Source organism: Puma concolor, chromosome A2 (assembly GCF_028749965.1).
Source record: "Puma concolor isolate L17-30 chromosome A2, mPumCon1.1.hap2, whole genome shotgun sequence".
NCBI classification, from domain to species: domain Eukaryota; kingdom Metazoa; phylum Chordata; class Mammalia; order Carnivora; family Felidae; genus Puma; species Puma concolor.
Window position 1 is genome coordinate 24,302,413 of NC_141668.1, and position 15,822 is coordinate 24,318,234.

At 41.9% G+C, this 15,822-nt stretch overlaps 1 protein-coding gene and 1 pseudogene across 2 annotated transcripts in view; both read right to left on the reverse strand.

The window, feature by feature from the left end:
- The window catches only part of AHCYL2 (adenosylhomocysteinase like 2), a 169,363-nt gene extending 157,657 nt beyond the window's left edge, over positions 1-11,706 (reverse strand). For both annotated transcript variants that reach the window (XM_086690493.1, XM_086690483.1), the window contains exon 1: positions 11,233-11,706. In XM_086690493.1, coding sequence (XP_086546619.1) covers positions 11,233-11,706 — 474 coding nt within the window. The remainder of the gene's footprint in view (positions 1-11,232) is intronic.
- Positions 11,707-15,393: 3,687 nt separating this feature from the next.
- LOC147583067 (small nuclear ribonucleoprotein F pseudogene) lies at positions 15,394-15,593 on the reverse strand (annotated as a pseudogene).
- Between the last annotated feature and the right edge of the window lie 229 nt (positions 15,594-15,822).

Sequence of the window (15,822 nt, forward strand, 5' to 3'; positions counted from 1 at the left end):
CTCTCCTTGAGAGCAAGAATGATATTTTGCTGATTTAATAGTCCTACCACTTAGCAGTGTTTAGCTCACAGCACATAAAAGGTTTTTTTGCACAAAAGTAGTTCACAATACATTAGGGGAGATTATTAGAGAAGTATTCAGAAGTAGTAAAGGTGCTTCCCTGTTTCTATAATATAGTCCAGCAAAGGTCCTAAAAAGGAATTAGCATTAGACCAATCATCTTTTTTCTTCCTTATACAAACAATAGGTATGAATATAATAAAAATTCCTATTCTATTTCTGTCTCCCAAAGCAGAGTCACCCAAGACTAGACTCAGTCAAGCTTTATCCAACAATTTTATTGAAGAAGACACTTTATTTACCTGGTAGGAAGAGAAGTCTGTCTTTAACCTAGAGCAGGTAATGTCTACCTTTGCAAGATAGAAACAAAAAAAATGAAATGTGAATGCACACAATTATGCAATGAGGGCAAAATTTCTTCTTCCTATAATCTCCTTCTCCCTATTATGTATTCAGTTCCTGGCAATGACTTAAAAAAAATAAGGTGTCATATTGGAAAAGGACCACACATTTTTCCAACTTAGTATAACTGCAGAAGGGGAGTTCCTCTGTAGACCACTGCTGCATAGGATGTGTATCTGAGGTATCATCGAGGCTCCAAATTCTATGAAAACATAAATCTATATCCACTAAACAAGAACAAACATAATTATCCTTATAAATATGTAAAATTTGCTACAATAGCAAGTGCTTCTATGAATTACTCATTACAAGCACTTAGTACAAGGATGGCAAATTTTTAGTGCCATTCTTGAGTTAAACAGTCTTCAATCAGAAGTTACTTCTATGTGTCCAGGTAAAAGTAAAGAAATGAGAACAGTGAAGAAGGACAAGTTAAAGAGAAAAACACAGAAAACAAACCCCAAAAAGTAAAATATTAAATTTTATTTGGGGACAAATAGATCTATTTTACATCACAAAGTAGTCCCTATATCGAGGTGCCTGGGTGGCTCAGTTAGTTGGACATCCAACTTCAGCTCAGGTCATGATCTCACAGTTCGTGGGATCAAGCCTCACAGTGGGCTCTGTATTGAAAGTGCAGAGCCTGCTTTGGATTACCTCTCTCTCTCTCTCTCAAAATAAGACAAACAAACAAACAAAAAAAAAAAAATAATCCCTATCTTACATAACAAACAAAATGAATTCCAGATGGACTGAGGACCAAAATATAATAAACACAGCCATAAAAACAGTTGAAGAAAATATAAAATAATTTGTTTATAAGCCTGGGGTAGAAAATGCCACTCTAAGACACAAAATGTTTAAGCCATAGAGGAAAACAATGCCCAATGTGACTATGTAAAAACTTTTTTTCTAGAGAGCAAGAGATTGAGCATGCACGAGTGAGTGGGGGTGAGGAGCAGAAGGGCGGGGGGAGAAAGACAGAGAGAGAGAGAGAGAGAGAGAGAGAGAGAGAGAGAGAATCTTAAGCAGACTTCAAGCTTAGCATGGAGCCCGACGTGGGGTTTGGAGCTCAATCCCACAACCCTGGGATCATGATCTGAGCAGAAATCAAGAGTTGGACTCCCAACCAACTGAGCCACCTAAGTGTTCCTTTCTTTCTTTTAAATCTTAGAAAAACTTCTAAATTCATAAAGTCACAAGTCAGTAAGAAATAAAACAGAAAAAAAATACTTGCAACATATACATAATTAATATCCAAAACATAAAGAATTCCTACAAGCCAACATGAAGATGGCAGAGATCTTCCTCTAATTTATTCACTGCTGTATCCCTAGCACTTGGCACATAGTAGTTACTCATAAATACTGTTAAGCAGAAAAAATGCTAATAAAAACAGTAAATGATTTTCCTCATGAAAGATGTAAATCCAGTGGTTGGTAAAGATGTGGTGAAAGGTTATCTTGTTTATAGTTAATTGATGTGTAAAATGGTACTACATTTTTGAAGGCGGCATTAAGTTTAAAATGTAGGGGCACCTGGGTGGCTCAGTTGGTTGAGTGTCTGACTTCGGGTCAGGTCATTATCTCACAGCTCATGAGTTCAAGCCCCGCATCAGGTTCTGTGCTGACAGCTCAAGGCCTGGAGCCTGCCTCGGATTCTGTGTCCTCCTCTCTCTCTGTCTCTCCTCTGCTTGTGCTCTCTCTCTCTCTCTCTCTCAAAAATAAATAAACATTAAAAAAAATTTTGTTAAAATGTAGATGTCTTTCGGGGTGCCCAGGTGGCTCAGTGGGTTAAGTGTTCGACTTTCTGTCAGGTCATGATCTCGCAGTTCACAAGTTCAAGCCCTGCGTCGGGCTCTATGCTGACAGCTCAGAGCCTGGAACCTGCTTCACATTCTTTGTGTCCCTCCTTCTGCCCCTCCCCTGTTCGTGCTCTGCTTCTCTCTCAAAAATAAATTGAAAAAAAAAATTTTTTTTTAATTTAAATAAAGAAAGAAATAAAGAAATAAATCATAGATATCTTTCAACATCAGAATTCTACTTTTAGGTATCTACCTTAGAGAAACATTTACACATGCACACACACAAAAATGCATACAGGTAATTACAACAGCACTGTCTATAAAGAAAAAATATTAAGTTAAATGTGCATCAACAGAAGAATGATTTAATAAAGAACAATGGTATGGACTTTGGAAGTCAATTCAGGGTTAAAAAGACTTGAGATAGATCTGTGTATATTGATATGGAAAGAACTCCAAGTGAAAAAAAAAAAACAACCTACAAACATAATAGTATGCTTTATTTATGTACAAGTTATTATTATAAAACTACAAATTTCTCTATGCACAACTCTGAATGTAAGGTCAGAAAAAAAAAGTCAAGAAAGAAATTGATAGCAGGAGTCACTTCTGAGGAGGGCAATGAGACTTGCTGAGGGCCAAGGAAGGACTTCTGCTTCATTAGACTGAATTATTTTGTAAGAAAATACTTAGGCATTACTTGTGCAATTAAACACAATTTTTTTAAAAGAAAGAAAAAACAATGTAAACAATGTAAACATCTTAACTAACGTAAGAAAACAAGAATATATTTTGGGAATTAGAAAGATAAAAATACCCACTTTGTTCATGTTAGTTTTGAAGTGCAACCGCAAGTAGGCATTTGGACACACACAAAATTGGCATTCAGGAGAGGGATCTTGGCTAAAGAAATAATTTGGGGAGTTGTTGGGATGTAGATGATACTTAAAGGCATAGGAATGATGTGGATGATTTAGGAAGAAAACACAATGGAAAGAACAGAGGGCTCAGGATAAAGGAGAAAGCCAACAAAGGGGACTGAGAAGGAGCGCCCAGAGAAGTGAGAGGAAAACAGTAAAGGGCAGTGTTGTGGAAGCCAAGAGAGGAAAGTGTTTGGGTAAGACCTACCAAGAGGTCTTGATGAGGACTGAAAAATCAGACCACCATGTTTCCCAATCTGATGGATATTAGCAACTTTAGCAAGAAGATCTTATTCTGGTCAGAGCATTAAGGTAGGAGTGGGTTAAAGAGTTTGTGGAAAGAAAAACTGTATATAGTATGTGACGAAAACCCCTTTAAGCAGCTTAGCTGTGAAAGGAAATAGAAAGGATAGAAGCAGAAAGGAGATATGGGGGGTAGAGGACAGGGTTTTCAAAATGGGAGAGATTAGCACAAATTGGAAGACTGTAGGAAAGGCTTTAGTAGAAAGAGAAAATAATCAGAGGAAAAAGTTCTTTAAGAAGACAGGAGAATGTGGGAAGAGCACCTGAAAGAGACAGGTCTCTGGCAGAATGAAGGATGCTTCCTCTATCCAACAGGAGGTAAGGAGAAAAAGATGAGCCCCAACTGCAGGTAGGTTTGTCAATTTGAGAAGTATAAAGATGAAGGCATTTCCTTTGGGGGGGGGGGGGGGGCTTCTGTTTTTATACTAAAGTATAAGGCATATCACTGATTTAAAAAGAACACATGAAAGACGGGATATAGAGATGGCCTGAAACAGTCATTTGCAGTGAGTAGGAAAGCGAACTTACTAGAGAAATGTGTAATATTGTTAGGCAATGCTGATTATGCACACGAGGTTGACAATTATGAATTCACAGTGACCTCAATCTGCTTGGTTTTCTGATTTCCTCTAACAACTCTCAGCTCCATGGTTCAGCTCTCAGAGCGGAAAAGCTGCTTTGGGACTACACAGCTAAAAAGAGCACCCCAAATCACACACAGAATGGGCTTGGCAAAGATGTGATGGCTAATGTCAAGCAGGAGATGCTGCAGCTTGAGCTATACCATTACAGTTCTGGATACCAGGTGCCACACGAACAGGGCCCCCATTGTTGCCCCTGTAGCTTGATCTTGCTGCTAGAGGCTGATACTTCATGGGGATTTACTGACAATGGAGGGGGAAGTTGTAGAGGACATGGTGGAAAGATTTGGGGGAACTGGATTAGCTGAGAGGATGAAGAGAGTGGTAGGGAATGAGTATTAGAAAATAATGGGTAACTGGATGTCAGACAGTGATTGAGGTAAACAGGGACGTGGGGCATGATGGTTTAGGCCTTCTCTCTGAGAACAGATTCTGAGATCCCGAAGGTTGCAGAGTGGTCTTAACAGCAGCAGCAATAACTTAAGCAGATTTCACATGGGAGAACAGTCAGAGAAGGAGGGGGCTGGCAGTGTGGCAAAGCCTCCCACTGTTGCTACGGGCATCTCACTAACCCCAAAGGCATCACAGATTGGCAAAGCCTTGAGCAAGTTAATTATTCTCTTTGAGCCTGTATTTTCTCATCTGTAAAATAAAGAGAATAATATTCATCTGATAAAGTTGTGATGAGGATTAAATGAGATGAGATAGCTGCCGGGCAGAGAGTAAAGTATTCAGTAAATGGTAGCCACAAGTGAAGAGTCATAACTGAAGCCAAGGGAAGAGTTTCCAAAAAAAGGTAGTCAACAGCATCAACTCTGTTAGAGTGATCAAAAGGGTTCACATGGAGCACTGCGGGAGATTAAGTTTATAGGGAAGATGAAGCCAGTTTTAGCCTCAGGTCACTTAACTCTCAACGACAGCTCTGCAGTATTCAGAAAGGCTTTAAGGAAAAGTCTGATTTATACTCAGAGAAACTCAACCAGCTCTAGAACCTGTCTCCATCCTTAATATAGGTTCTGAGCCAAAAAAAAAAAAAAAACCCAAAAAACCCTGGGCTCCAAACCAATACATTTCTATTGATAGACCCTTAAAGAAAAGGATACGAAATGACCAGCTATTAACGCCGTCCAAGTGTCCAACGTCCAAGAAGGAAAACGGCTAATTGAACTGTTGCAGAATATAGCTGGAAAAGAGGAGACTGCAGATCATACACATCATGTCTTAAATTATTTAGTTTAATCAAAATAGTTTTAGACTCAGAACCGTTACCAAAAAAAATTTCAATCCACCACTTTCTCCTCAGCTCTGCTCTCTCACTCTCAGGCCATAGGTCGTTCACAGTATAAAAAGCTACTACAAATTCCCGAGAAACCTGATCAAGCTTACTTAACCTCTTAGTGGGTAAATGGAATTTCAGCTCCTCTAATTGTACATACCACCTGAACACAAGAGCAGGGTGATGGATCGAGGCAACTGTTAAGACTGTTCTCCCATCCACCTCAGTTGTACATCTCTCAATTTTTTAAACAAAGGTACCACGAGAGAAACTGCATATTCTTTATAAACTCAACTCAACAAAGAGTCTAAATAAAGTTTCCAATAAATCTTTTCTCCCCCCTTTCATTGTGGGGTAGAGAAACATTTTCTGTAATAAAGAAACTCTCTTTTTCATGAACTATACCCATTTCTTCAATTAGCTGGACAAGACATCAAATACACAACTGCTACTTCAGCTCTGAGGAACCTCCCAGATTCCTAATATTCAGTCTTTCCCAGGAGCAAGGAGAATAGAATTCACAAATCATACTAATATAAAATAAGGGCTACATTCTCAGAAAACTCATAAGTGTTCAAATAAATATATGGTATATACACCATGAAACAACCTCAATAAATAAAAAGAAATTGCCTGTTGGTGAAATAACAAAAACATCCACAAAAAAATATACAAATTAACTAAAATTTAAAAGATTCGATCTGATGGGGCGCCTGGGTGGCTCAGGTGGTTAAGTGGCTAACTCTTGGTTTCGGCTCAGGTCATGATCTCGCAGTTTGTGAGTTCGAGTCCCATGTCAGGCTCCGCACTGTCAGTCCTGCTTGGGATTCTCTCTCTCTCCCTCTCCCTCTCTGCCCCTCCCCTGCTCATGCGCTCTCTAAAACAAAACAAAACAAAACAAAATAAAATAATAAAATAAAATAAAATAAAATAAAATAAAATAAAATAAAATAAAATAAAATAAAATATTCAATCTGAGCTTTGAACAGAGAAATGAAACTTCAACTGAAAAGCAAGAGTCTGGGCTTTTGCATCAGAGTAGAGTTCTATTAGCTCCATCACATTACTAAATGTGGAACCTTGAGACAAATTCCTTAATCTCTTCAGCTCTGTTTCCTCAATAAAACAAGGAGAGCTCATAGGAGGATTAACTAAAACAATGTATGCAGGGCTCTCTGATACAGTACCTGGTACACAGCTGGAATACATAACAGTATGCTTCTCCTTCTAATTTTCAAAACGCCTAATTAGGGACTGATTCACAGAGAAAGTGAGAGTTAAAGAACAGGGAGAAAACTATTAGTAGGACAGAAAGGAAGAGCATATTCTTCAGGTACTCCAGATTTACTTATAACTTTATTACTTTTTTTTAATGTTTATTTATTTTTGAGACAGAGAGAAACAGAGCATGAACGGGGGAGGGTCAGAGAGAGAGGGAGACACAGAATCTGAAGCAGGCTCCAGGCTCTGAGCTGTCAGCACAGAGCCCGACGCGGGGCTCGAACTCACGGACCGTGACATCATGACCTGAGCCGAAGTCAGACACTTAACCGACTGAGCCACCCAGGCGCCCCTATAACTTTAAAAATAAGGATAAATTTCTCAGATTACTAATGTGAAAATGCATCATTGATCTTGAAACACCTTTTTATATATGTAAGATGCGCTTCTTCCTTATAATTTTACAATTTTTTGAGGTTCTACATTTGTACATTTATTTTCTCTCCTATTCCTAGAACCCTGACTCAGACCCTCCTTAACTTTGGTTTTGAATGGCCTAAACCTTAGGGCAGACAGGCATACCTTAGAGGTCACTAAGTATTCTGAAACACTTCTGGGAGAAGGCCAGAATCCAGCATCTAAGAATTTAGAAAGAATCAGTATGGTATAATAAAAAGGACACAGGCTTTGGAAACAAGCAAAGGTTTAAAACAGATTTAAGTCCTAGCTCTGCAGCTTGCTGGATGTATAATCTTGGGCAAGGCACTTTACCTCTCAGAACCCCATTTCCTTATCTGTAAAATGGAGATAATGCTACCTATATCTCAATGTGCTATTGTCAGGATTAGAAAAATGCCTATAAGGGTGCCTGGGTGGCTCAGTCGGTTAAGGGACAGACCTTTTTTTTTTTTTTTTTTTAACGTTTACTCACTTTTTGAGAGACAAAGAGTGTGAGCAGGGCAGGAGCAGAGAGAGAGAGAAACACAGAATCCAGAGCAGGTTCCAGGCTCTGAGCTGTCAGCACAGAGCCCATGAGGGGCTTGAACTCACACACCATGAGATCATGACCTGAGCCGAGGTCGAGGTCGGACACTTAACCAACTGAGCCACCCAGGCACCCCTAAGAGACAGACTCTTGATTTCAGCTCAGGTCTCGATCCCAGGGATCAAGCCCCATGTTAGGCTCTGCACTGCTTAGGATACTTCTCTCTCTCTCTCTCCCTCTGCCCCTTTCCCCTGCTTGCACTCACAAGCTCTTTCTCTAAAATAAAGAAAAAAAGAAAAATGCTTCTAACATTTCCTGGAATATAAAAGGTCAATTGATGGTAAACCATATTAGGATCATTCTGCCAATTGTTTTAATGAACATTTTGCAAGCCTGTACTTTCCTAACTGGCAAAAAGAGTCCTACTGCTCCCACAATACCATGCCTGCATCCAAAAGGTTCCGTTTTAGTGATCTATAATTAACCAAATCAAGAGCTTAAAGAATTCAGGGCAAGAAAGAACTAACATGGCTCAACTCATTCTCTGCTGACAGCAACAAATCCAGTGCAAAGTGGATACGTTTGCCAAAAAGGAAAAAGAAGAAAAAAAAAAGACTGCTTGAACATGGTCATTACCAATACTGATGTAAGCACAAACGAGTTACAGTTCTGAGGCTTGCAGCCTTACTGTCAGAAAGTTTTAACTTTCCTGAAATAAATCCTCTCCTGCCTTGTTTCCCCTGCCGTGAGAAATGTGCTATGACATTCTTATTACCCCATTTTCAAGAACACAGGGAAGAAACCCTCTCAACTACTACTACTGCATTCACTTGAAATTTATCTTCCGATTCCACAAATCACTTCTTACAGAGATTTTTGGTTTGTCGGGTTCACCGAATGTGAACTTATGAAGAAAGACGTTAATACAAATATACAATAGCCACAATAACAAGATCTGGTCCCCACAGCACCGCAAGTTACATGATGAAGGTAGGAGTCAAAGATAAGATGTGACTAAGTAATCTGCATACCATATGCTCATTCTTATTGACTACTGTACTTGGGAATTCTGGCTCTTACAAAAAGTTTATTTCCCTCATGTGGCTGAGCAGAGTAACTGATCAGAGAAAACTGATGACAGATACATGAACAGAGTAAGGGAAACCATCAACTAAAATGTGACTTAAGATAAATAAGCTTGTATGTGACAGTTACAAAATAAAAGCCACGGTCACCAATTACATAGCCAAAAGTAGCTATTTCAAGATCTAATACCCCCAATCGCTCCCTACAATAAAAGCAGAAAGGTGTCAAGGTAAGAATGATTAAATAAACAATCTAAGAATCAAGAAAGAGGCAACAAATCAAAATGTCACACTGCAGTCTCTTAACGAGGTGACTTTCAATCTGGGGTAAAACAGGCAGTCTCGTGCACTTAATTTAGCCAATTCAATATCAAGAAAGTTAAAAATTCTGTCCCCCAAAAGGAGCTCAGCAATGCCTTTGGTTGTGTCATACAGCTGTATCCTTGCCCAGAGTTTCATCTGCTCAACTTCCAGCAAAAGTTGTTTTTTGTTTGCAATTAACGTTGTAAGGCAAGCTCAGCCCTGTCTTCCATAGCCTTGAGGCTGCTGAGTAAATCTAGAATCATGGAACCTACATTTTGATGCTAGAAAAAAACAGGAAGAAGGTGGTTCAACAACAAGGAAAATGGTCAAGAAGCACATCTAGATTTAAGAAAAATAGACTGACATGCTGACCTGTGATTTTTTAACTTCTTTATATAAAGTCTATTGAACTGAGTGTACCTTTCAGACGAGGTCATGGTGGCATGCACTTAATCCACAGCTGGAGGAGGAATAAAATAAAATCGTCCTTAATAATAATAGCCATCATCTCTTAAGCCCTTGGTACTTGTGCCAAGTTCTATGCTAAAGCCCTTTACAAATATTTCTAATCTTCAATCATATTAGTATTTACATTTTATAACAGAGGAAACTAAGAGATTCGGAAAATTTAGAAATTACCCAAAAGCTAGTTAGTGAGGATACTAGTATTGAAACCCAGGTTTGCCTGTCTGTAAATCCCATGCCCTAAAAGTAATTTGTTAAACAATCTTTACAGTCAAGAGATCTATTCAAATTATTAGAATTCAAATTACAGAATTTTACACAAAAAGATCCCTAATCACAGGAAAAAAATTTGGCCAAAGTGAGAAAGCAACTCAACCAGTCAGAAATATTTCTGATTTCCAGACTCATGCTAGGTACTACCAGCCCTGGCACCTGTGCTGCCTCCTACAATTCCTCCCAGAGGAGTTTCACACTGCAAATGACCTGGACACTGTCCTAAAGCATAATTAAACAAATTCCTTCAGTCTTACATCTGACATCATCTATCACCTATATCTAGGGAATTAGAATGAAAGGGTTATCTGCTTCATACCTTAATCATGAGACTATTACAACAAAAGTTAGGCTGGATCCAGGGTTCCAATTCAGCTGAGTTTTACACAGTAATACCAACGCAGACTTCACATCACTTTACAGCTCTTCTTCTGATGAAGCAATTAAATATCATTCACAACAATTTAAAAAAAAACCATAAATCACTGTGTTCATATTATGCCTTGGAAATTAGACCATAAATCCCTTTTTATGTGATCCATATCTCTGTCTTTTCCGACACTCGCCCGTTTTCCTGTGATTTAGCTTTATGAGAGGTGAGGCACACCATGGATAGCCATTGTAAGGGTAATACTGGAATATCACACATCTAAGCTCACTTGGTGTTCTGAGACTACTGGCTCTTCAAAACTATGTCTGAAAGAAGCTGACAGCTGAGACAGCCAGCCTCACCATGATCGCCTTTCCCCAAAGTAGAAGCATCTCTTCCTAACACTTCCAGATCGTAAGGAACCAACAAAACAATCATTCTCTTCATGCACAGTCTAATAATTCTGGTGGCCAACTACTAAGCAGAGGGGAGGAACCTCTGAAGAGAAAAGAGTGAAGAGACTCTCTCCATTACCCTTCTACATTCAGAGAAGATGCAAGGATACTGCAGTATCTGGAATGAAGGGCACAGCATCAGTACTGCTCTAAAGAAGCGGTTGGCCACAGAAAGGCAGAAAGTCCTCATCTGTGCAGAAACCAGACAACTGAGGATTTCAGGGCAGGTTAACTACTACTTACTCGTCCTCCAAACAGAAAAGATGTTTCCACCCTACTGCTGGGTGAACTCTCACAAGCGGTAAGATTTTTCTACACCATCGGGGTCTTTTCCCTGAATAGTCTGGAAAATAACACATGGGAGCATGCTGGGTGCTCAGGCGAAGGATACTATTAGGTGCCTCTCCTCCCCTGCCTATTCTAAGTAGTAGCGGAGAGCGCTACCTCCATGTTATTCATAGCGAAGTACTCCCGTGCCACCTGGAGTCTTCGCTCCCCATAACTGGGGGCAGGTGGGGGCATCTCTCAGCGAGTGGGTTTCAGGGGAAAAGGGCTCTCCGGGCTTGTATGATCGGAAGAGAGGGCGTGGAGGGTGGTGCTGCCATGCCGCGACCATCTGCGGTTCCCCCTCCCTCCCTCTCTCCGCGAGAGGCAGCCCGGCCCCAGTACCTTCTTGACTGTGCGCGGCGCCTCGGTGACGGTGCCGTCGGGGCTGACCAGGGCCTCGCCGCCGTCTCGGTGCCGCTGGTGCTGGTGATGAGGGTCGCTCCGCTTCATGGCCGACGCCTGAGGCACTTTCCCGGCGGCTGGGCTGAGAGCGGCGGCGGGCCCCGAGCCCGGGCCAGGGGCCGGGGGCCGCTCCGCGGCGGGGGCTGGAGCCTCGGGATCCCCGCCGCCTGCCGGGGGGGCCATGGCGCTCACAGCCGACGTGCTCAGTCCCAGTTGCGGCTCCGCCTCGGAGGGGCTCAGGTCTTTCAGCTCCACCTCAGGCACCTTCGCGGTAGCCGCTGCTGACACGACCTGCACCGACATCACCGCCTCCACTGCAACCGCCGGCTCTGACTCCAGCTCGGGCTCCAGCTCGGCCCCGCCTCCCGCCTCCCTTCCCCTTCCCTCCCCCATTCCCCCACTCCTCCCCTCCATCGCCTCCGCTCCCACCCCCTTCCTCCGCCCGCCTGCCCGCCCGCCCGCCGGCCAGCCAGCCCCAGCCTGTCCCGCCCCACCCCGCCCGGCCCCGCCCCGCCCCGGCCTGGCCCTGCACGCCTCGCGCGCGAGGCGCCACGGAACCTGTAGTGCGCTTGCTCCAGGCAGCACGCGGCGAGACGACCGTGGGACCTCAGCCCCCAACCTACACTGCGCGCCCCCAGGGGCGGGGTCCGCAATGCCTCCTGGGAGTCGTAGTCCCCGTCGCCCTGCCTCTGGCTAGTGGGATACTGCGAGAAAGACAGAGCTCTAGCACCGGGGACTAACTGGAAGGAAAGGACTGAGAGTAGGTGTGACACGACTAAGGGGATGGGGAAGAAAGTCTCCTGAGGAGTTGCGGCTTCCGGGAAGGGAAAGCCAAGAACCCTAGGGTTGGGAAGGTGGGGGAGGAATGACTCCCTACCCTGACAGCGTAAATTTCCTCCGTCTGTACACGTCTGCGATCACGTGACCAGGCATTTAAAGGAAAAGCGGCGGCGTCACGTGAAGAGAGCGCTGGCCTCCAGCTTAAAGTAGCTTGGTTTTTATATTTCTGTGAAATCTGGACCCTGAAACCTTTCTGGACTTAAACGGGAATGTTTATAGAAGTAATAAAAATAGGACCTTACCTGATGTGGCAATTTCTGGTACATTTTGAGTTTGGAAGTTTAAAATCAGTCTAAAAAAGTAGTTAGGTATCACTAGGCCGAAATTTAAAAACTAAAAAGAAAAAAAAGAAATTTCCAAACTAAGGAATAACAGGTAGCTTTAAGCGAGGCCAAATCTTCTGACCTATTGATTCTACTAGAGAAATAATATGAAATTCGAATAAATACATAAGCGGAGAGGAATATTAAATAAATGTGAGCAGTGACTTCCTTAACTGATGGGCTTTGAGATGATTTTTTTTAACTTTCTTTGTACTTTTATGGGTTTTTTTCCGAGGTTTTAGATTGTTTATTGATGCCAAGGTAAGTTTGCCAGATCAAACTTTTATGTTAAAAGGTGTAACTACAAAGACGTATACTGGTTTCATTTTTAGTGACAAAAAGATACTGAAACTGCTTTAATGTCCAGCGATAGGGGAATAGTTACAGCCTTTAAAATAAAGTTTGCGGGGCGCCTGAGTGGCTCAGTTGGTTAGGCAACCTACTTCGGCTCAGGTCATGATCTCACAGTTTGTGGGTTCGAGCCCCACATCGGGCTCTGTGCTGACAGCTCAGAGCCTGGAGCCTGCTTCGGATTCTGTGTCTCCCCTTCTCTCTACCCCTCCGCTGCTCATGCTCTGTGTCTCTGTGTCTCTCAATAATAAATACACGTTAAAAAATTAAAAAAATAATAAAAAAATAAAATAAAATCAAGTTTGCAGGGTGCCTGGGTGGCTCAGTTGGTTAAGCGTTCTACTTCGGCTCAGGTCATGATCTCACATTTCATGGATTCCAGCCCCACATTGGGCTCTGTGCTGACAGTTCAGAGCCTGGAGCCTGCTTCCGACTCTGTGTCTTCTTCTCTCTCTCTCTCTCTCCTGCCCCTCTCCTGCTTGCACTCTGTCTCTCTACCTCTCTCAAAAATAAATAATAAACATTAAAGAAATGTTTTAAAATAAATAAATAAAAATACAATCAAGTTTGCAAAGAACTTTTTTTAATGATAAAGTGAAATAAATGCGTATAATAAAATAACATGCTAAAGTAATGTGGAGACAGAATTTCACATTCCATAAGATTATGGAATATATAAAATATATGAAATAAATGCTTATGATAAGATCATATGCTAAAACAATATGCAGTAGACAGAATTCCACATTCCATAAGATTTTACTATGTAAATAATATTAGGAAAAAATACATTCAAATGCAATTGAGTGACAGATTATGGGTTAGGTTATTTCTTCTCTATTCTCAGAGAAACTGAGGCAAAGGGGATCTTCTAGTTTTATGGTTGTTCAGAGAGCAAGCCATAGCCCTGATAATCCCAGAATACCTCTGGACATCTATAGAGTAACTACATTTTCCCTGGCAAAGAGGTAGAAATCATCAGCCTTGACCCCCTACTTCCCTGTGCCACTGCTCTCTTGGGAAATCTGTTCATTTGTGGAGTTGTTCTACCCCGAGTGGAGTCTTTTGTATCCTGGTCTTCACATTTATGCCTAACGCTGTGTGTTGGAAGGCATCTGAGGATTGCTATTTCTACAAAGCCCACAAGTCCACCAGACCCAAGGGCTTCTTAAGATTTCTCTTCACACTGTGGCTTTCAGAATTTCCTTCCTGTTCTAAAGAACCAGCCTAGAGCTTCATCCTCCAGCTGTCGGAGCAGAGATTAACAGCTCTATAAGTGATTTCATTCTTCCCCCTAATACACAAGGGACCTGTGGTACAGCCACCTGGCATGTGTCGGAGTGCATGGACAGCAGCTGCCTACCTGGACTGCCACCAGAATTGATTACTGAAGGGAGGAATTAATTCTTCAGTGAGATGTGGTTACAAAACTTAAGGAGTCGGAGCACTGGAAAGAAAGTGATATTCATCCTTTATTTATCTAGGCACCATCCACCAGTTAGAGCCAAACATCAGGGCACATTCGTCAACCATTCTCAACTCCGTCCTCTGCACTTGCTGCTTCTGCCATCTTTGTTACTGAGGGACACCAGGCACTGTAGAAGAGGGAAATACCATCCGGAGACAGGATGATTATGCACAAGTTTATGAAATTATTTTTTTTCAAAGTTCAAAAGATACAAGAGTATTTACTGAAAAGAAAGTCATCCTCAGTTCCTCTCTCTGGATGCAACCACTTAAGTTTCATCTGCATCCTTCTGGAAATATTCTATGTATTTATGTATATATTCTCCTTCTTACAAATAGTGGCCATGAGTCTTGCTTCTTTCACTCAGCAATGAAGGTAGCAAACCCAGAGAACTACATATAATTGGAAGGTTCTTCTAATCCTCACATTGCAAAAAATAATGAGATTAATAGTTGAAAAAATGATTTACTCAGAGGGGCGACTGGGTGGCTCAGTCAATTGAGCATCCAACTTTGGCTCAGGTCACGGTCTCCTGGTTCATGAGTTCAAGCCCTGTGTCCAGCTCTGTGCTGACATTGTGGAGGCTGCTTGGGATTCTCTCCCTCTCTCTCTCTCTCACTACCCCCCCCTACTCTCTCTCTGTCTCAAAATAAATAAATAAACTTAAAAAAAAAAAAAGATTCACTCAAGAGTCACTTCAGATTTAGCAGCAGATTCAGGGCCAGAAGTCAAAGTTCTTTATATTGTGAGATTACCTGTCCAGTAAGAAGTATGAAATTGGGCAGTCACTGAGTACATATAGTCCATGACTTCTTACTCGATATGGGGGGCCTTGTGTTTCTATATACCAATCTCCTTCCTCTGGGTTAGGGTCTTATTAAAACTTCACCCAGGGGCACATGGATGGCTCAGTTGGTTAAACATCTGACTTTTGATTTTGGCTCAGGCCATGATCTCATGGTTCGTGGGATCGAGCCCCACAATGGGCTCTGTGCTAATGGAACAGAGCCTGCTTAGGATTCTCTCTCTTCCTCTCTCTCTCTCTCTCTCTGCCCCTTACTTGCTCTCTCTCTCTCTCTCTCTCTCTCTGAATAACTAAATAAACATTAAAGAAAAGCTTCATCCAAATGTCCATACAATGCTCCATCTATGTATTCTTCCGTTTGCAAGCTGCATGCTATCTACAGATATCAGGTGGCCTTTATACTCCATTCCCCACTTAAGTTTCACCTTTACTGGCTTTCCTATTAATCCATTCAGGAAAGGTTTGTGATTCAGGGGCAAACTCATCCCAAATACAAGCAAGTGCTGCAGGCCCCTCACCGCCAGCTGAGCTATTGTCTATCCCTCATGACTGGAGAGGCTACAGCCAGCAGTTTATGAAATATTTAGATTTCAGTTCTTCCCTACTTGGCTCTTTCAGCTGCCAGACCTTGGCAAGCAGGAATGTATGTTCCATTGGAAGAACTTCTGAGGTATCTGACAAACCCAAGAGAGAAAACCGGAAGATACTAACATTGAGAATTCTCTGGAGGAAATAGGCCGGCC